Source organism: Gavialis gangeticus, unplaced genomic scaffold (assembly GCF_001723915.1).
Source record: "Gavialis gangeticus isolate Ggan-Ray unplaced genomic scaffold, GavGan_comp1, whole genome shotgun sequence".
NCBI lineage: Eukaryota > Metazoa > Chordata > Crocodylia > Gavialidae > Gavialis > Gavialis gangeticus.
The window spans coordinates 63,934,492-63,955,473 of NW_017729022.1; the positions used below are offsets into that span (position 1 = coordinate 63,934,492).

A 20,982-nucleotide genomic window follows, 5' to 3' on the forward strand; every position below is an offset into this window, starting at 1 on the left:
TTCTGGTCACTACTATTTATAATATATACAGTAAGGAATACATAAAATTAGATAAAAAGGAATACAGAGTTGAGGAAGGTCAGAGCAGTGATGTAAGCCAGCGCTACATTTGGGAGCTGCTTTTATCCAAATCCCTTGAATTTTTGGCAGCCTGGATAAATTGTTTTGAGATTGACCCATATCTCTAAAAAGGAATGTATTAATATATAAACCACTATTACTATTATTATTGTCTTATTTTATTCTTGATTTAGTTTACATGGATCATCTATATTTGAATGGCTGTTGAAGGAAATATAGTGCAGTGAGTTAGACAGATATTATTGCAGATAGAGGAAATGAATAAACATGTGTTTCAAAGAATGAAGAGAATTCTAAATGTCAGCAAAGGGGAGGTGTGAGTCATTGGTTGGGAAATACTATTATTGGGTAAGTAAGTAGGACTATATAAGCACGAAGATGGGGGTATTGCTAAAGAGGAGGAAGATTAACAAATAAAGGGAGCATTTGGCTAAGTAACACTGAATGAATGAGGAACTATGCAATATATGGCATTAACATGTACAAGAATGGGTCTGAAAGTTGGGGAAGAATGTAGGAAATGGGTGACAAAAAATTAAAAAAGAAGTACCATGTTTACTTGAACATAAGACGACCCCCCAGTATTTAGATTCTACATATGGAAAATGTGTACATTTGTTATAATTTTCCAAACATGGTATCTAATTTTTGGAGGTTTGTCTTGAATCTCGAGTAGAGCCAAGGAGGTGATCCTTCCCCTCTACGCGACACTGGTCAGGGCACAGCTGGAGTATTGTGTCCAGTTCTGTGCGCCCCATTTCAAGAGGGATGTGGACAATACGGAGAGGGTCCAGAGGAGGGCCACCCGCATGATCAGGGGACAACAGGGCAGACCCTACAGTGAGAGACTGCGGGACCTGAACCTATTCAGCCTCCACAAGAGAAGGCTGAGGGGGGACCTGGTGACTGTCTATAGACTCACTAGGGGGGACCAGAAGGGTTTGGGGGAGACGCTGTTTCCCCTAGCGCCCGCTGGCATAACAAGGAGTAATGGGCACAAGTTGATGGAGAGGAGGTATAGATTGGACATCCGCAAAAACTACTTCACGGTTAGGGTGGCTAGGAGCTGGAACCAACTTCCAAGGGAAGTGGTGCTGGCCCCTACCCTGGGGGTCTTTAAGAAGAGGCTGAATGCCTACCTGGCTGGACTCATTTGAGTCCCGTTTCTCTTTTTGGGGTTTTTTGTTGTTCTCCCGCGCTGGCGGGGGGTCGGGCTAGAAGATCTACTAGGTCCCTTCCGACCCTTAATCTATGAATCTATGAATCTATGAATTTGTCCCCCTTATACTGCTATATCAGGGAAAATAAATCTTAGGGGGGGAAGGGGTGTCAGGTAGCCCTCTAGCTCTGTGCCCCCCCCATCATCCTCCTGCAGTCCCTTCCTCTGCCTCACTGTCAGACCCTGCTCTCCCTGAGTACATGGAAGTGAGGGACAATTTGAAAACACTGATCTGAAAAAAAAACATACCCATAGTAATTTGTATATAAGGAAATTATTATAGGTACCCATAGACTTAATTAATCCAGAATTTCATAGATTTCATAGACATTTGGGCTGGAAGGGACCCTGGAGGATCATTGAGTCCAGCCCCCTGCCCCAGGGGCAGGAAGTCAGCAGGGATCATAGGATCCCAGCAAGACAAGCATCCAAATGTGTCTTGAAGGCGTTCAAAGTGCATGCTCAAACTGCCCCATGGCTCTCAGCCTCTCATCATAAGGTCTGTTTTCCTGACCTCTGATCATGTGCATGGCTCTCCTCTGCACCCTCTCAAGCTTTTCCACATCCTTTTTGAATTGTGGAGCCCAAAACTGGACACAGTACTCCATCTGTGGCCTCACCAAGGCTGAGTACAACAGGAGAATGATGTCCCAGGATTTGCTTGAGAAGCATCTATGGATGCAAGTCAGCGTTTTGCTTGCTTTACTAGCTGCAGCATCATACTGAAGGCTCATGTTCATCTTGTGGTCAATCACACACATGGAATTGATGCAGTTTACCTCTTCTGAAACTGCTGCAAGGTTTAGTATGGGTACTCCATAAACATACTTTTACATACATTTTTGTACCTAGTTATAGAGAGTACCAACTTTAAAAAAAAAATTTGTTTCCAAGGACAGATCAGTTTTGAATTAAGTTCCAAATTGCAACTGGGTGAGCTCAATTGTTCAAGTTGGTGTGGTGCTACCGCCAGCATGTGCCCTACTTCTCAGACTTTAGTCTGAGGCTTCAGATATTCCCAAATCCATGGGAGGCTTCCTACCTGCAAGCCCCAAGCCTGGAGGCCTTGGCGTTCAGATGCCCCCTAGTCTTGTTTGCCCCTAGCCAAAATGCTGAAGGAGCAAGCTAGAGGGAAAGCCTGAGAGTAATCCCCCATCACCATAAATTCTGTAGCTGAGATCCTTGCATTTGGAAGCATTTGTCAACTCTTGCAAGGGTCAGGCTGCCTGCTGTGCTAGGAGATACCACAAGGTCATTTTCAGCCCAGGTGGTTTTACTTGCTTGGCAGGAGAGATGCTCTTCTTCCTGGCCTTGAATGGCTTGGTGTAGTTGAGGGAGGAGATCTGTCCATTACATACAGGCTGCGCCCCCTCTGTGAGAGTCTGCTGTAGCCTTCCAGTGGAAGGATTTTGGCTAGACAATTTATGGTGATGGGGGGGGGATTGTTCCCAGGTTTTCCCATTAGCTTGCTTCTATGGCCCATTGGCCAGGGGCAAGTGAGACTAGGGAGCATTTGAACTCCAAGGTTTCTGGGCTTGGGGCTTGCATGTAGGATGCCTGTCATGGATTTGGGAGTATCTGAAGCCCCAGACTGAAGAGTTGGGAGGTACGATACTTGCCAGTGATAGCACTACACAGATTTGAATGATTAAGCTCTGCTCAGTTGATAGAATTCGTAACTGATTTGATGAATTTGGCCTGAGACCCGAAATTAAAAAAAAAAATTGTGGTAGGTTCCCATCAGTATGTTTGCCCCATATGGGCCATATGTGTTATAGTCATGCTCAGTGTTGGCTACATTTAATCAGCTTCATAGTTGGCTTCCATCACTGAGCATGTGCTGCTTTTGGCAGCTTTTTAATGATAGACAGTGTACTTAGTGAGATGTCTTTTGTATACTAATGTAAGACAAGGGGCTTTTCCCCACCATGCGATTGGCGAAAGACCTCCTCATCTTATACTTGAGTAAATATGGTAATATAGTGTAGAGAATAGATATATATTATCTATGTAAAATATATATATAGGAGATAAACATATAGAGTGAGGTGGATCATTATCTCAGAATTAGTAAATATAACTGATAGCTTGTTGAAAGGCTACTTAAATTTGATATCATGATGGGGAGAATGTGTGAAAACAATTTCTTCTTAGAAGAGGTTGTCTAAGAATGAGTTGGAGCTGTGTTCACTAGAGGAGAGGAGTGGATGAATGATCTGGGGCTGTGTGAGCTGGTCAGGAGTGTAAGATATGCACATTGAGGCAGTGTTGAATAGAGGTTGAGTGGAATGGAGTAGAGTGGAGGAACGAGTTGAGGCTGTATTGTCTAAGGGTGTAGTGGTGTGAGTGATACAATCCTGTATTGAGTGAAGGTAGAAAGGAATGAATATGTGACTTGGGGCTGTGTTGAGTAGGGATGCAATTGAGTGAATAAGCTAAGATGGGGTTGTGTTGAGTAGAGATGGAGTGGAGTGACAGAGTGGGACTTGTGCAGGAGTGGAGTGGAGTGGAGTGAGTTGGGGCTGTGCAGAGTAGAGGTGAAGCAGTGGCTGAGTTGTGGTGGTGCCAAGTTGGACAGAGGTGTTGCTTAGTTTATGAAGCTCATTTTTGATAGGTTATCAAACTCATTTGGCCTTCTGGACTGGATCCAGATGATGGGTTTCCTTATGGGCAGAATCTGGACCCACCTCTGGTAGGAGGGTGAGTGGATGTGGAGTGAGTGGGGGTTAACATAGCTGCTGTTGGCTCTGCTGCTGAAACATGACCCCAGCAGTGTTCCATACCCTGGAATTCAGCAGACCCCATCCACACTCACCCCACCCCTGAATTCCTGGCTTTTCTGGGAGCCCTGAAGGCAATATGTTTGAAGTTGCTGCCATAAATTAAGGAGCAGCATAGTGAGGGATTTTGTGTGGGTATAGAGGGGATTGAGTATAGAGTGAGGGGATCTTAGAGCTGGTCAGACATTTTCCAGTGAACCTCCTGATTTTTTTAATCTTAAAACATTTTGTTCAAATCATCTCCATTTCAATGAGCTGGTCCTGAACCCAGGGCAGGTCCTGGCAGAACCCTGCCTGGATTTTGGTGAGACTGCCCCAGAACTGGGGAGGCTCAGACCTGTAGATTCACTACCCCACAGCAGATTTCCCCAGGTAAGGACCCTGCCTGCTAAGATCAACACTACAGTGTCAGTTTCAGCGAGCAGCTACAGGGTTGGTAAGCTTCTAGCTCAAGGGCAATTTAACCAACTTTTGGTTTCAGTCCAAGTCAGAATGAACCTAAATTTCAAACAAAATAAATGAAATTTCCTACAAAGTGGAAGCTGTGCTTTTTGGCCAGCTCTAGTTGATTTAGTTGATAGAAAGATAGATGTAGGTGGATAATGGTTGAGGTGGGTGTTAAGTGGCAGAGCTACTGAGTGAGTGAGAGGAAGGTATAGAATGTGTTGGTGCTAGTATCCATTCAGCTAGGGGTAGTGTGAGTCAGGGGCAGCTGCTGAGTCAGTGGGTGGGAGGTGCAACTGGAATGGGGTAAGCACAGGTCAATCAGTGAAGCAAACACTTTCACATCTCTTGGCGACAGCAGGATTCAGCTGCGCAAGTCATTCTTTCCAGATCTATATACTGAGCAAGGGCAATTGCATCAGGTGCTTTTCCCAGGTATGCAGGCTTTCTTGTGTGCCCATCACCATGGGATCAGGCCACTGCTGGTGCATGTGTTTCAGCCATGTTTACATTCCTGTGCATAATGACTGTCTCCTGTGGAAGGAAGATAGTAAAAGAAAAAAGGAAGAATGAAAAAAGCTGACAAAGGCAAAGTGCCCACGAAGCCTGTCTAACCCCAAAGAAATAACAGGAATGAGAAAAAGGGTGAGAGAAGGAAGAAAAAAAAATAATGAGGCAAAGAGAGGGAGAGAGAGAGAGAGAAATATTCTAGAGATGAAAAGAAATTACCATACGCCAGGATCCTGTTATTCAACCTAATTTTCAAAGGACTGCAGCTGTCGCGCTGAGATAATCTGTTAATTATAACAGTCATTGTGTTTTGGCAATGGAAGAAAAAAAAAACAGGCTCTAAAGTAAGGCGAGGTTGTGGTGGGGAGAGAGGGAGGCAGTGCTGTGTCAAAACGCATGTCAGGTGTGAGCTCATTCAGTGTGGGTGGGTAGGGGACTCCTCTGAAGTTGTGCCTTGCTGCCGCTGCTGCTGCTGCTGCCCAGGTGTTGAGGATGGAAGGGGAAGAGAGAAAGATTACAGCTTTTCCTTCAGGAGTGGCCTAGGTCAGGGCTGTCCAACTTCTATACCCCTAGGGGCCACATAGCCTAGGAGCTGTACCAGTGGGGCCTGCATGCTGTGTGCTCCTCACCAGGCACAGATTCTCCCCAGCACATGGTACAACCTCTCCCCTCCTCCACTGCACACATACAACCCCAGTCCTGTCTCCTGGCACAACCCTGAACTCACCCTCAGCTCCCTGTACTGCCCCACCCCATAGGGCAAATTCAGGAGGCAGCAGCTGGAGGAGTGTATGTGGGGGGACCTTGACACTCCAGCTCCTATTGTAGCTGGAGAGATGGGGGAAGCTGTGAGAGTGGTGAGAGCCTAAGGGCTGGCTGTATATCTTGTGGCCTGTGGTCTACCAGTTGGACAGCCTTGGCCTAGGTTAAAAGAAATGGTGGCTATCCCCTGTAAATTGAGCCCAATAATCCTGGGATCATCAGGGGATTCCCTGATGTTGATTCGAGCCAGCTGTCAGCTCAAGACATCATAGAGTCATAGAGAAGTAGGGCTGGAAGGGAACTCCAGAGGTCATCTAGTTCAACCCCCTGCCTGAGGCAGGATCATCCCTCTCCAAACCATGCCATACAAATCATAATCTAAACTCTACATAAGACTGCTGTCAACCCTGGCACAACATAGACCTAACACCCTAACCTGCCACAGGTAAAGCAGGGAAGTCATGGCAGCTAATGTCCTGCTTCTATAAAAATGTCGTCAATATATGCTTAAGAGGTCCCGGGTAGAGGGCCACAGTCCCTGCTACAGAGGAAGGCAAAAAACCTGCAGTCCATACCAGTCTGATCATAGGTTAAAATTCTTTCTTGACCCCAGATACAGTTATCAGCCTGACCATGAGCAGGGGGGCAAGACCCTCTAACCAGGAACCTCTGGCTTTGGTCTCAGCAAGAGCATTTGCACAGCCCAGTCACAGTCCCCAGCCTTGGATGCCGCTAGCACCCAATGCCTGTGCGGAGGCTTAAAAACAACTTGACACATGTAACAGAAAAGAGGGGGTGGGGATAACCAGCAAAGCCCAGAAGCATGGGAAATACCCAGAGTAGAACATAGGCATACCTATGCCTAGTCATCCCTGACCACTGGCTGTCCAGCCTCTTCTTGAACACCTCCAGTAGTAGAGTCCACAACTTATCTAGGCAGTCTGTTCCAATGTCTCATTGTTCTAACAATGAAGAAGTTTTTCCTTCAACTTTGCTGCAGCTTCCAGCCACTGGTCCATGTCCTCCTCTCTGTAGCAAGAGGGAAAAGGTGCTTTCCCTCTTCTTTATGGCAGCCCTGCAAGTATTTGAAGACTGATATCATGTCCCCTCTTAAGTGCCTTTTCTGCAAGCTGAACATGCCTAGCTCTTTCAGGCTCTCTTCATATGACTTGCCTTCCAAGCCCTTGATCATCTTTGTTGCCTGCCCCTGATGCCTCTCTAACTTCTCCATGTCCTTTTAAAAATGTGGAGCCCAGAACTGCACACAGTACTCTAGGAAATGAGGCCTGACCGGTGCCAAGTAGACTGGCACTATCACCTCCTGTGTCTTGCACCTAATTCTTCTATTGGTCTGTGCTTTAGGATGGGAAATCATGGGTTCCATCCTAGTCAGTCGGGTTACAAAAGGAGGTAGGGGAGGCCATTTGAGTGAGGAGTCTCACAGCTGAGGTGGGAGGGAGGGGCAGTTTGTGTAGTACAAACTTTTGGGGGATCACATCTCCCCTCAGCAGCCAACCCTGTAGTTAGTGGGAGTGATGAATGGGTTCTGGAGTTGACATGCTGCACTGGAAGGAGTAGCAGGTGAGACTGGTGATAGTGCAGCTGTTCCCTTTTAATTGGGAGTAAGTCTTTTGGGGGTTTCCCTCTCCATGAGAGCAACAAAGGGCATCCAAATACAAGTGGGGGTATCTAGCAATGGCTTTGCTGCCACTGACTGAAGAGAACGAGGAATGAAGGGATGATATCTGTGCTGCTGGGCCTGTGCCCAGCATGGTACATGGGTGGCACTGTGCTGGTAGGGGCTATACCTGGCATGACACTAGTTGGCACTGTGCTACTAGAGCAGAGGTGGACAAAATGTGGCCCGCGGGCCAGATGCGGCTTGCCAGCCCATTCTATCTGGCCCACGGGGCCCATAAAAAATTTAGAAAATTAATATTTATCTGCCCCGACTGCCTGTCATGTGGCCCTCGATGGCTTGTCAAAACTTAGTATGCGGACCTCCACTCAAAATAATTGCCCGCCCCTGTACTAGAGGGACTACCCCAACCAGCTTAGAGTTGGGACCTTGCTTAGAGCATGTTTGCTGCCTTAGCTTCTCCCTCATGGCAGGTCAGAGTGCGGTAATGAAGGAACTGCTGAGTCTGCATTCTGGGCCAAGTCAGCATCACGCTGGCATTGGCAGCATTTGGGGCATGCTTAATTTCCTGGTTTGTAATCCACCAACCTGAAAGGATCTTGGGTTTGCTCAAAGTGCTGTCCCATGTGTCTTGGGTATATGCTGTTTCCTGGTCCTTCTGGCTGGCTCAGGAAGGGTCAGTATATGAAAAGATGACAGCCTTACAAAGAGTGAAACAGGAGAGCAGGGATGGCTGCTGCTGGTAAATGAGTGTAGCAGGGAACACCCAGTTTTGGTCCTGACAGGCAGGGGCCTGACCATGCTGTGCTTCAACTCACCTAGCAACAGCCACAGGACTCCAGCTGTGCACACTTCACAGGCTCTTCCTCCCCCGACAGCCAGCACTCCCACCTGGTTTCCTATACAGGTACACCCTCCAGCCAGCACTCCCATTCCCTTCCATATAGTGACAGCTTTACAGCCAGTGCTCCTGCCCCATTCCCTACAGCAACACCCCCACAGTTAGCATGCCCACCTCACTCCCTACAGTGGCTCCCCTGCAGCTAGTGCTCCCTCTCCTTTTCTCCAGCAACACCCCCACAGTCAACACTCCCACCCCCTTCCCTATCCCCAGCTCCCTACAGTGGTTCCCTTGCAGCTGGTGCTCCCTCCCTTTCCTCCAGCAACACCCCCACAGTCAACACTCCCACCCCCTTCCCTATCCCCAGCTCCCTACAGTGGTTCCCTTGCAGCTGGTGCTCCCTCCCTTTCCTCCAGCAACACCCCCACAGTCAACACTCCCACCCCCTTCCCTATCCCCAGCTCCCTACAGTGGTTCCCTTGCAGCTAGTGCTCCCTCCCTTTCCTTCAGCAACACCCCCACAGCCAACACTCCCACCCTGTTCCCTGCAGTGACACCCTCACAGTCAGTGCTCCTGCAACACTCCCTACAGTGACACCCCCACAGCTAGCATTCCCTCCCCTTCCCTCTGGCAACTCCCTTAAAGCCAGCTACGCTGCCTCCTGCTGCCTGAGCTGGCGGGATGGCACAGAGGAGAGAGCTGCATGCCAAGCGCTCCCTCCCATTTGGAGGGAGAGTGACGCACACAGCTTTATTGCTGATAACTGTTTTTATGGAACCTGTAATCTCCTGTCTCCCGATCCCTCCTCTCCTCATGCCTGCCTTCCCCACTCCCTGCTGGCAGCTGCCGCGGGCGCTCCGGGTGGAGCCCCGTCAATGCAAATCCCCCTTAATCTTTCATAATGATATTAATATTAAAAGTCACTGTTTCACTGTGCGAAACAAAGGTGGCTCTCGCAGGCCTGCCGGCAGAATGGCTGGCACGTGAAAGACCTTTCTTTCTGCGCTGATCACTTGATTCACCCTTCTAAAGCTCTGCACTCAGTGCTGTGCTCCCAAGCCGCTATGGTTATCTCTCTGGAGCATCCCTGCTCTCTTTCATCCCAGCCAACAAATTAGAAGACGCTGCTGTGGCAGGGGGCTTATTTGCGTTGTGCTTTACCTTCACATAGAGTTATCTTTTGCCTGATGAGGTGTGATTTGTCCGGTCTTCCTGTGCTTACCATCCGAGGAGGTCTTACTTCAAGCCAAGGGGGTGCATGTGAATAAGAGTGGGGCTGAGTTTGACCCCTGAGCTCAGGCCTTTTCTATATAAGCTGTGGGAACCCCTTATGTCATAGCTTTCTTATAGCAGTGCCCATCTCTATACTTCCAGCTAATTCAGGCACTGGGTTTCCATGAAGCAGTACCCTCTCAGGGTTAGCCAAGACTTGGATGCTGTGAACTTTCCCAGGGCAGGGCTGTGTGAGTGCATTCAGCCACTATGAACTTCTTCACAGTGGTGCCTTGTCACTGCCACCTGGAATTCAGGCATGGTGAGCTTTCTCACAGCAATACCACATCAGTGCTAGCTAGAATTCTGGTGCTGCAAGATTGCTCGCAGAAATGCCAGCTGATACTTAAGTTGTGGGGCTTTCCTGGTACCAGTGCCCTGCTTATGGCATCTGAGACCTCAACACTAGGAGGGTGCCCCTTAAGAGCGCCACTTTAGCATCATCTTGGACTCCTGCATTGTGAAATTCCTTATCCAGCATTGTTTTCAACACCAGTGACAAGACTGCTATAGCGTGAGCTTCCAAGCAAGAATATCTTCCCTTTGCCCTTTCAAGACCTCTACAATTTGAGCTTCTGCATAGCCCTGCCACATTGACTGGATTGAAGGTCAAGGGGCTTCCTTCTGGCAGGGCCCATTCTGTTCTCTTCTCCCACGAAACGATGCCCCCCTGAGTGTATAGCCACAGGTTCCAGCTTACTTGCAGTGCCAGCTTTACCCCATGCCATTGGGACAGCTCAGCCTCATTGCAACTGCGCCCTCAAAGGAACTCCCCCAGCTCAGTCACCCAGCCGGTACCAGCTGGGCACCCTGCACTGTGGATGTCCTCATAGCAGTGTCCTGTCTGGGTGAGCTGGGGGTTAGACAGCAGCAGCTCTCTGGCAGCCTGTGGTACCCTGGGGAAGAGGCCAGCAGTGCTTTCAGTCAGCTGTGTATATGCCAGCACAGCAGTGTATGTGTGTGTGTGTTGACCGTGGGGGTGTTGCCGGAGGACAGGGGAGGGAGCAGTAGCTGCAGGGGAGTCACTGTAGGGGGTGAGGTGGGCACACTAACTGTGGGGGTGTCACTGTAGGGAACAGAGCAGGAGTGCTGACTGTGAAGGTGTTGCTACAGGAACAGGTGAAACAAGTCTGGTGGCTTCAGCCAGTGGGTCATGGGCAAGGGATCCTGAAGGGATTATGGCAGCATCATTCTTTGCCTGCACATGGGTACAGTGCTGATTTACAGTACTTGGAACTCAAATCACAAGCATGGGAAGAGGCTGAACAAATCCTGGTGGGACACTGAACTATTGAGGGATGGAAGTGTCACCCCAGGCCTGGGGAGAGCAGAGAAGTGGCATAAGCTGGAAGCCATGCCAACCTTTTGTGTACAGAAGCTGGTGTGTTTGTGCCCAGTGGCCAGCCCAGGGCAGGCAAGTGTCTAGCACCAAGCAGTCGTCTGGACAGAGCTGGCAGGGAGGAAGGGAGAGAAGGAGACTTGGCCTCACCTCTGAGTTTCCCCACAGGAGCAAGGAACGTCCTTCAGGTTTTTAAATTATAAATTTCTAATGCGAAGGCTCTTAGCACCATTTAGGTGCTGAGAGATTAAGTGGCTGCTGTCTAAAGCACTAGGCTCATGGGGCTGGGGAGGGGGGAGGATGGAGAACAGGATGCCAGCAACACAGGCCTGAGCTCCTGTGATGCTCAGTAGCAACTTGCTCACCTACCAACTCGCCAAGCCTTTGCTTTACACCTTGAAGCACCTTGATGCATTGAACCCTGCTCCCTGATGCCTCCTGAGACTGTCATGCAGGTGTCCTGATCCCTGAGACAGATCTGATTCACTGGCCTTCTGCTGTCTTCCAGCCCCTTCAGGGCTGTCTTTCATGCCTCATGCTCAGGGGCATTCCCTGAAGAGCATACAATGGGGGAAATGGCTCTGGCATCCTCTCACAGCCCACTGTGGGGGCAGGCCAGGACATGGCAGAGTGCTACCACCTGCCCTCTGGTTCTTTGTTGCTGCTATATGCCCATGGAGACAGTTGAAAGCTAAGTGTGACTTATAGCAGCCCCGAGGCTGCTCTTGGTTGAGTTAAAGACCATGGAGGCTTAAAGCCAGGCCCAGAACATGGAGAATACACAACTGGTGTAAAGCCAGACATCTTTGGCCTCTCATCCTTGATGCTTGCAGTGAAATAACAGACTCCTAGGAGGGAACCAACCCCCTGCCTCAAATCCCTGCTCTGGAGGGGGGTCCCCTCATTCTCTGTTCCCTCCAAATGAAACTCCCAGAGGCCCCCCACCCCTTCTTACCTGTATTTCCCCTGCCTTTCCTCTTTCCCTACCCCTAGGCAGGAGAGGCTGTGTTCATTTTCCCCCCACACCTCCCATCCTGCTTCTCCAACCTTGCCTTGCTGTGTCTTCTGAGGAGTGAGGGAAAGGAGCGTGGCCAAGTGTGGTGTCAGCACCTTCCTGGCCAACAACGAGGACACTGTGCTGTTTCCTCGCCTTGTTGGACTCATCTCCTGGCTGATTTATCCTCGGGTTCGGTTGCGGCAGCTGGGGGAGGGGATGATACGGGTCCCCCCACTCTCCCTCCATCCCACACCTTTGTGAGGGCTGATGCCTCAGCTGGGAGGCAGGAAAAGGGTCTTGGGAGGCTCCCACAGGCCTCCACAATGCAGGGAAAGCTTTGATCCTGGGACAGTCACCCCAGGGATATGGAGGGGGCTGTGGTGATTCTTGCTCTGGGAATGTGCTGACTGGCTGTTTTGCTGGCCTGGAAACCTCTGTCTGTGAATGAGCCAAAGCACAGACTGGAGGTGTGGGGTGGGGGAAGACAGCTGCCTCCCTGCTTGTGCTTCTCTCCCCACCCCACAACACTTAGCTTGCTGTCCCCACCCATGCATTGTGGGGCTGCACAGGGAGCCTGTGTGACTGAGGGGAGGACACGGGGATCACACACAGTGGCTAGTCTTCCCTGCCCCCCCCCCCATAGGCAACTCCATCTCATGGTCCCTTCCCCACACCAGTAGTCCTGCTCCCTTCAGGCCCGATTGGCCGGTCCTGCTGCTGATCAATCCCTCCAGGTGCTGACCTAAGGGAACTGCCTGCGTGGGCAGGTGCTGCCCAGCTGGAGCCCCGATGGCACAGCTGGACCTGTGAGTGGGGAACTCTGGGCTGTCCTTGGCACTGCCTCCCACCCTAGAGCAGGGCCTGATGCTTCCAGCCCGGTGTTTGGAGTTTGCTCTGCTGTGGTCGACAGCAAGGAATTCGGTAGGACAAAGCCGGGAGCCATGCACCAGGACTCTGCGGGGTCAGGGGAGAGTTTATCATGAGGTTGAGGAGGGGATGGCACAGGGGGCGACTGGGAAGGGGGAGCTGCCAAACCAAACAGTAACAAAACATAGGGGCTTCTGCTAGAGAAATCCAGTGTGAATTTTTCCACTCCTCCCCGGGGCTGCCTCTAGCCTCCATTCCAAGGGTACAGGGATCCCAGGAAGGGTCTGCAGGTAAGAGGGAAGGATGTGTTGCTCTGCTAGTGCTACGTAAATGATGTGTTTGCTACTGCAGTTCCCTGATGCTCACAAAGCTGGTTGGCTGGAAGAGGCAGGGCCAAGGTCCAAGGGTACATCATGGATGGTTGGAAAAACATGTGAAGGGAGAGAAATGGCCTGGCGAGAAGGGGTGGAGGAAAGCAGAAGTGGCACAGCCATGCCCTTGTAGGGAGATACCCTGAGTAAGGGGCTGAGAGGGCCAGCTCCAATAGGAGATCTGGGAAAGGACAGGCACAAATCATCTGTGACACACCAAGGGCCAGCAGAGCTGCCTTCTCTGAATAGAGGGGAGCGTGCAGAGTCAGGAAGTTATTTATCATTAGATTAAGAAGTGAAGCAATAGACCTTGGAAACTGCTGCCTCCTGAATCAGCACTGTCCCCAGCCAGCACAAACCCATGCCTCAGCCAGCAGCCCCAGACCATCACATGACGGGAACAGGTGAAACAAGTCTGGTGGCCTCAGCCAGTGGGTCACGGGCAAAGGGTCATCTCCCCTCTCAGCTGGATCCAGCGCTCCTCTCTGCTCAACATTGCCATTCACCATCTTGGCTTTCCTTTCGGGATTATTGAATATTTAAGTGTGTCTCTCCAACACCATCTCTGATCCCTTAATCCAACTGTCTTAGTAATTCCACAAACCCAAATCAGCTCAGATCTCTCCACAGACGTAAGCCTTGTTCCTCAAGTTTTTTCTTCCCCCGCCCCTTCTCTCTTTCTTCATTATTATTTATGCCCTTCAGGTCTCTGCATTAGAAATTGGTTTGGCTTTAACAGCAAAGGTATAGCAATATCTTTAGTGAGCATCTCTGAAAAATGAAAGGAGGGGGAGACAGGATTCATAATCTAAAGTAACTAAGTAACCCTTTACTTTAATGTTTTACAGCTCCCCCCAACACACGCTTCTCCAGTTGGAGAATGGAACTGGCTCCTTAGCGTCAGCCGGGGACACTTTTCCAAAGTCAAGCCTTTCCTGACAGCCTGGTGTGGGAGGGGGCAGTGGGAATGGGGACGTTTCAGCAGGGCGTTTCTCCCCAGGTAGCAGTTCAGGATTCACTGGAAGATAGGTAGCCAGGGGCCAGAGAGCAGAGAATGGAAATGTCCCTTTGGCACCAGCTAGGGTTCCCTCTCAGGAGTGGGGTGTGTTAACTGCCCCCAGGAAGAGTGGGCTTTGGGTGGAGAGTGTTCCCTGGCATCAGTCGGGGGCGGGGGGGGGTGTTGCTCTGTAGGTTAGGAGGCAGCAGTTATACGGTGGAGACCCTGAGGCTAAAAGCATGTGGAGGGTGGAAATGTCTCTTTGGTGCCAGCAGAAGTGCCCTCCCTTTGTCTTGATGCCTTGGCCACTCCAGGCAGCAGATGAACTTTCATTGCCACCTTGTGCAAGCTGGATGGACTCTTTCCCCAGCCTGGGGCAGGAGGCTTCCTGGTCTCACAGCATGTGCTTCCATGTCAAAACTCTGGTGCATGCCTGCCCTATCATGGTAGCCAGGTTTTGCCAGAGGACCCTGACCAACACCCTGCTTACCCACTTCAGCATGCGAACACACTCCCTATGCTCTCCTCTGGGCACCTGACACTTGTGACTGCCTCCTTCCCAATTCCAGCTGCGCTGCTCCGAGCTGGGTTCCCCCAGCCCACAGTATCACATCTGCACTGCCCTGGCATGCGCCGCGAGGTGGGAATCATTTTCAGAGCAGGAGTGGTTACACAACCAATGAATTATTTATCTTTCTGCATCAAGTTTTAAAAAAAAGAAAGCCCGAGTGCATTGAGGTGGGGCTCTCCTTTGTTTGTTCTCAGCGTCTGTCTGCCTCCGTGCAATTGCCTGCCTTTACACGGGCAGCTGAAAATCCTCAGGTTCATGTTGCCGTGGGTTTTGCCATTATTTTTCTGTTTGGTTTTTGTTTCATTTGTGCTCTGGAGTTTCCAGCTGACTGTACTACACTCCTGCCCCTGACTTTTTCCCAGTCTCCCCCTCAGCTCCATCCCAACCTGTCTCCCCAGGTCTCCCCCCCACCTTTTATAATGCTGTTACATATCAGAGCCCAAGTGCCCTCCTGGCTATGACTGATACAAGACTGAGTTGCAAGGGTTCCCTTTGCAAAGGCTTAGCAATGTAGCAGGCAATGTTGCTCCTCCCTCTCCACTCCTTTCCACCCCTTCCTTCCAGCCCATAACACTCTCTGTGCTACTTCTCCATGTCCCTGCAAACCTAGGGAACCTAGCTGTCTTTTCTCATATTTCAAAGACCCCCTAATTGAGACTTCGTCTTGTCTCTTGTGTGTTCCTTTTCCAGATTCCAATGACAGATGGATCTCTCACTCTTTCCTGGGCTCACTCGCTCTCTGTATTGTTTTTTTCGACGTGTTTGATCTGAAGTTCTGAAGCATCTCAGAGGGGACCCAGGAGAGGACAAGGCGCATGGATGGTGTGAGCGGCAGGAGAGGCAGCTCTACCTTGTTCTTCCAAGTCACATTGCGGTGTTGGGGGGAGGAAGGCGTGGAGGAGTCATTCCTTCCATCAAGATTTGGTGGTGGCAGCTAAATTTTGTTTTATTTGAAAAGACAGCACAACATCTTTTTCCCTCCCCATTTGGACCTTTTCTGGTGGATTGGGGGAGGCAGGAAGAAGTGGATTTTGCTGTCCCCACTCCACGCCTTGTGTTGGCGCAGGGGGAAACAAAAATGTGGGTGATAGCACCAGATAGAACTGGGGTGTCTGTGTCCTCCTATCGCTAAGCTCTGAGCACTCAGGCCCTCTCCTCCCTTCACTTTATTTTCTGGCATCTTGGTTTCTTCTTGCCTGTAGTGGACATTGCATCCAACCATGCCGTGCCTGGGATTGTGGGCGTCTGCCTTGCTCTGTGTGTTTGTCCCTGGCATGGTGCATGGTGACTGCTGGCTGATCGAGGGGGACAAGGGTTATGTGTGGCTGGCCATCTGCAGCCAGAACCAGCCCCCTTATGAGACAATCCCCCAGCACATCAACAGCACGGTGCATGACCTGCGTCTGAATGAGAACAAGCTCAAGGTGGTGCTGTACTCCTCCCTCAACCGCTTTGGGAATCTGACTGACCTGAATCTGACCAAGAACGAGATCTCCTACATTGAGGACGGGGCCTTCATGGGTCAGTCCAACCTGCAGGTCCTGCAGCTGGGCTACAACAAGCTCACCAACCTGACGGAGGGCATGTTGCGTGGTATGGCTCGGCTTCAGTTCCTCTTTGTGCAGCACAACCTGATTGAGCTGGTCACTCCCACTGCCTTCTCGGAGTGTCCCAGCCTGATCAGCATTGACCTGTCTTCTAACCGGCTCAGCCGGCTGGAGGGGAACACCTTCACCAGCCTGAGCAACCTTATGGTGTGTGAGCTGGCTGGCAACCCCTTCAACTGTGACTGCAGCCTCTACAGCTTTCTCAACTGGCTGGTGGTCTTCAACAATGTCACAAAGAACTATGACCGACTGCAATGCGAGACCCCGCGAGAGTTCGCTGGTTACCCACTCCTGGTGCCTCGACCCCACCACAACCGCAATGCCATCACCATATTCCAGTCCATGTGCCGGGGCGGCACAATCCCCTCCCTCTCAAGAGTCAACCCCACCCCCTACACGCCTGACTCCCAGAGAGACCTGGATGAGTCCTCAGGGTTCAACCATGGGGACTTCCTGTCAGTGGAACCCCCAGCTTCTTCTACCACGGACTCCTCCTTCAATCCCAGCATCAAGGTCCACCATGTGACCATCACCTCAGCCACCTTGTTGGTGACCATCCCCTCGCCCTACAGCAAGTTGTACGTTCTGACGCAATATAATAACAGCTATGTTGCCGATGTCAGAACCCTGAAATTCAAGAAGGAGTATGTCGTCCTCAAAGATCTGAAGACCCACACAGACTACACTTTCTGCGTGGCCTCCATCCGCAACTCCAAGCGCTACAACCACACCTGTGTGTCCTTTACTACCAGGAGCAAGGGGAGGGAGGATCCCATTCCCAATACCTCTACCACCACTCACTACATCATGACCATCCTGGGCTGCCTCTTTGGGATGGTCATTGTCCTGGGAGTGGTCTACTACTGCCTGAGGAAGCGGAGGATGCAGGAGGAGAAGCAGAAGTCCCTCAATGTGAAGAAGACCATTCTGGAGATGCGTTATGGCTCAGACATTGACACCAGCTCCATTGTCCACCCTTCACAGAAGCTGGGTGAGCCACCAGTCATTCCCATCTCACGGATGTCCTCCATCCCTTCCATGATTGGAGAGAAGATGCCCCCATCCAAGTCAATGGATGCTGGGATGGAAACCCCAAAGGTCACTACCAAAGGCAACTACATTGAGGTGCGAACAGGTGGTGGGGATGGGCTGGAGAGAACCCAGCGAGATGATGACCTGCGGGAGCTCGACAATGGCCAGGGTTCAGCAGCTGAGATCTCTACCATTGCCAAGGAAGTGGACAAGGTCAACCAAATCATCAACAACTGCATTGATGCCCTCAAGCTGGACACAGCTTCCTTCCTGGGAGGAGGGGGTGGCGTTGATTCAGACATGGCGTTTGAGTGTCAGTCCATCCCCACCAGCTCCTCCGGCGGGCTGGAGCGGCCCAGCTTCCTCTCACCGCCCTACAAGGAGAGCTCCCACCACCCCCTGCAGCGCCAGCTGAGTGCAGATGCTGCAGTGGCCAGGAAAACCTGCAGCGTCTCATCCAGTGGCTCCATCAAGAGCGCCAAGGTCTTCAGCCTGGATGTGCCCGATCACCCGCCGCTGAGCAAGTCAGACTCAAAATACATTGAGAAAGGCAGCCCACTCAACAGCCCCCTGGATCGTCTTCCCCTGGTGTCCCCTGGTGCCATCCACCACTTAGAGGTAAAACCTTCTTACCACTGCAGTGAACACCGGCACTCCTTCCCAGCCCTCTACTATGAGGAGAGCGCAGACACCCTGAGCCAGCGGGTGTCCTTCCTTAAGCCACTCTCCCGTTCCAAGCGGGACTCCACGTACTCCCAGCTCTCCCCCAGACACTACTTCTCAGGCTACTCCTCCAGCCCTGAGTATTCATCAGAGAGCACTCACAAGATTTGGGAGCGTTTCCGGCCTTACAAGAAGCACCACCGGGAGGAAGTTTACATGGCGGCCGGCCACGCCCTGCGGAAGAAAGTCCAATTTGCCAAGGATGAGGATCTGCACGACATCCTGGATTACTGGAAAGGCGTCTCCGCTCAGCAGAAGTTGTGACTCTGTCTTTACAAGGAAAAATAAAAAGGACTCCCCAACAACCACAAGAAAGAACCACTTGACTGTGAATCAAAGAACCAACAAATGCTCCTGACAAAAATGAACCGAAAACCATTTCTTAAAAGTTTACAAAAAACAAACAAACCCCACCCCCAACTGAAATGAATTGTTTCTACTGTGTTACGGGGACCATTGTTACTGCTGCAGGTGGTTGGGAGGAGCTGCCTGCTTTGACACTGTGGTAATGTCGCCGTGCGTTGGGGTTAGCTGAGGTCCAGGACATGGAGGGGCAGGAGGGATAAGCAGTGAGGAGAGCAGGGGAGGTTGCTAACTAAGTGTAGACTAAAACACTAACCATTGCTTTTCTGTTCCTATTGCTCCTTTGTTCCAGAATAGTTATGTTTTAGGGCGGGAATCCTGACTGCTCCCCAAAAGGGATAATGGCAATTCCTACCCCCATGCCCCAGGCATTCCCATCAAGAGGAAACTGGGGATGTCCCCATCCCTCTCGGGATGGCAGTCCAAGTCAGTGGAAGCTAAGTTGTTATTTTTACAGGGGCGACGTTGTGAAGACCTGCCCCAGTCTTGTGGGGTTTGTACAGAAACCAGAGTGTAAGAGGAGGATCTCTTCCCATGTCCTCTGCCCCCCACCACTCTGTCGGGATTCCCTAGGTTGGAGTCAGGCTTTGTGGCTGGTGGCTGCATCAGCCTCTAATCTTCCTTGGGGTACATAGTCCAGGGAACTCCTTTCCCCTACCTTTGATTCATGTAGGAAGAGCGGTCACTGGCTCTTGAGCCCTGCAGGGGGGGTCCCCAAGGCCAGCCCCAGCAGTACATTCCAGTTAGTCTTCCAGTACGTGGTCGGGAGCATGACCTCTGGCATTGCTAAAGGCAGGGCCAGCAGAGATGGGTGAGAAGACAGGAATTCTCAACCTCTTTGAGATCAGGAGTGTGCCCTTTCCCGTTGCACACCCCACACATACACTCAGCTTACGTCTCCCTCCCACTCCCAGGCTCTGCTCCTCCCCTGCCCCCACTTCCCCTCCATTCCCACTCTGGCCTGCGCTCAAGGAAGGGCTTCAACCCCTGGGGGTATGGGCAGAGGATACTTAGTGGAGGAATCACAACAGCAGGAAACTACTGCAGCAGTGGCTGCTTTTGTGCCCTCCAGGAGCTGCTGCCCTGGTGACTGCCCTCAGTTACATTACTGCCTTTGTCACCCTCTCACCCAGCTCTCCCAGAGCAGGGTCCCCCTTCCCTGAGGGGTGCAGAAAGAATGGATGTAAACAGACACTCATGTGGCAGTTCCTGATTGCCCCTCTACTCAGTCTGTCCATTGAGAAAGTCCAGGGCTGGAGGAGACCTCCAGGGAGTGGGTCCCACTCCAATGAGGCACAGGCAACTCTCCTAGATAAGAGGCAGGCCCCAAAGTTAGAGAAAAGCTGGTAGGTGAAAAGCTGGTAGTGGGGGCAGGGTACAGGGACAGTACCCTAAGGAGGGGGAACATGGTTGAGCATGGCCTGGGACAAGAGGGTACAGTGCAGTAGGACAGCTCTGGGCAAAGGAGAGGAGGGTGCAGCTCAGGAAATGATGCCCTCAGCCTGCCCCTCCTGGGCCCTATCGCAGAGGTGGTGCAGGTCAGGGGAGGGCTGTTCTTGCCTCGCTTACCTGGTACCGGCCATCAGAAGAACTGGAGCACCCTTCTCACCTGCTAATGATCCCCTGAGAGACCTGCCTCTGCTGCCAGCGCCCTTTTATCTGGGCATTGGACCTGAGCTCCATTCCCTGCCTAGTGCTGTGGGGGGGAAGCTGAGAGTGCAGCCTGCTGTCCCCATCCCCTTCCCGTCTCAGAACAACTAACAAAGCACAATCTTGGCTACCACCCACTCCACTTGTTTGCGTGCAGGGGTGCCAGCCCGCTATGAGGGGGCTGTTCAGAGTGGCACTCCATGACCTTCCTTGACAATCCTTTCAGGTGGCAGTGACACAGGGAGGGATCTCTGTCCCTTTGCATACTGCCAGGCATAGTCAGGGAGAGGTGGCTATATGACCAACCTCTGTGCCTCTCCCACTGCCCCAGGGCTGGCGGGTGATGTCTCTGAGAAGCTGCTTAGAGCTCTGGGGATGTCCAGAGGCAGCTGGTGCATCTCTGTGGGGGGAAGGGCAGGAGACATAAAGGGAAAGGTCAAGGGCCTGATGGGATATCTCTCTAGAGTATTCACTGGGCTTCCCACAGCAGCCGTTCGGGAATGGTCTAGGTGTCTTTCAGATGTCTGGGGTCTTAGCTGCCTGAGCTGCTTCATGAAAAACTGGCTCTTGTTTGGCAGCACCTAGGGGCTGCTGTGGTGAATCTGAGGGGTGTGTTCCTGATGCAGTTCCTGGGTGGGGTGGTCCCAGGACCGTGTTTCCAATGGAAAATCCTAGGGGAAGGCTCCCAGGGTTGTATTTCCTATGGAGATCCTGGGGAAAGGGCCCCAGGAGTGTGTTCTCAGTGGAGACCCTGAGGAAAGGGTCCCAGGGTTGTATTTCCTATGGAGATCTTAGGGGAGAGATCCCAGAGGTGTATTTCCTATGGAGATCCTGGGCACAGGGTGGGGAAGAGGGCCCAGGAACGTGTTTGCAATAGAGATCCTGGGGGAAGTATCCCAGGGGTGTCATTTCTGTG

At 51.4% G+C, this 20,982-nt stretch overlaps 1 protein-coding gene across 1 annotated transcript in view; it reads left to right on the forward strand.

Annotated features, from left to right (window-relative positions):
* Positions 1-20,026, forward strand: part of ELFN2 (extracellular leucine rich repeat and fibronectin type III domain containing 2) — a 76,619-nt gene extending 56,593 nt beyond the window's left edge. Inside the window, exon 3 of the mRNA XM_019515257.1 lies at positions 15,382-20,026. Coding sequence (XP_019370802.1) covers positions 15,912-18,317 — 2,406 coding nt within the window. The 5' untranslated portion in view covers positions 15,382-15,911 and the 3' untranslated portion in view covers positions 18,318-20,026. The remainder of the gene's footprint in view (positions 1-15,381) is intronic.
* The last annotated feature ends 956 nt before the right edge of the window (positions 20,027-20,982 follow it).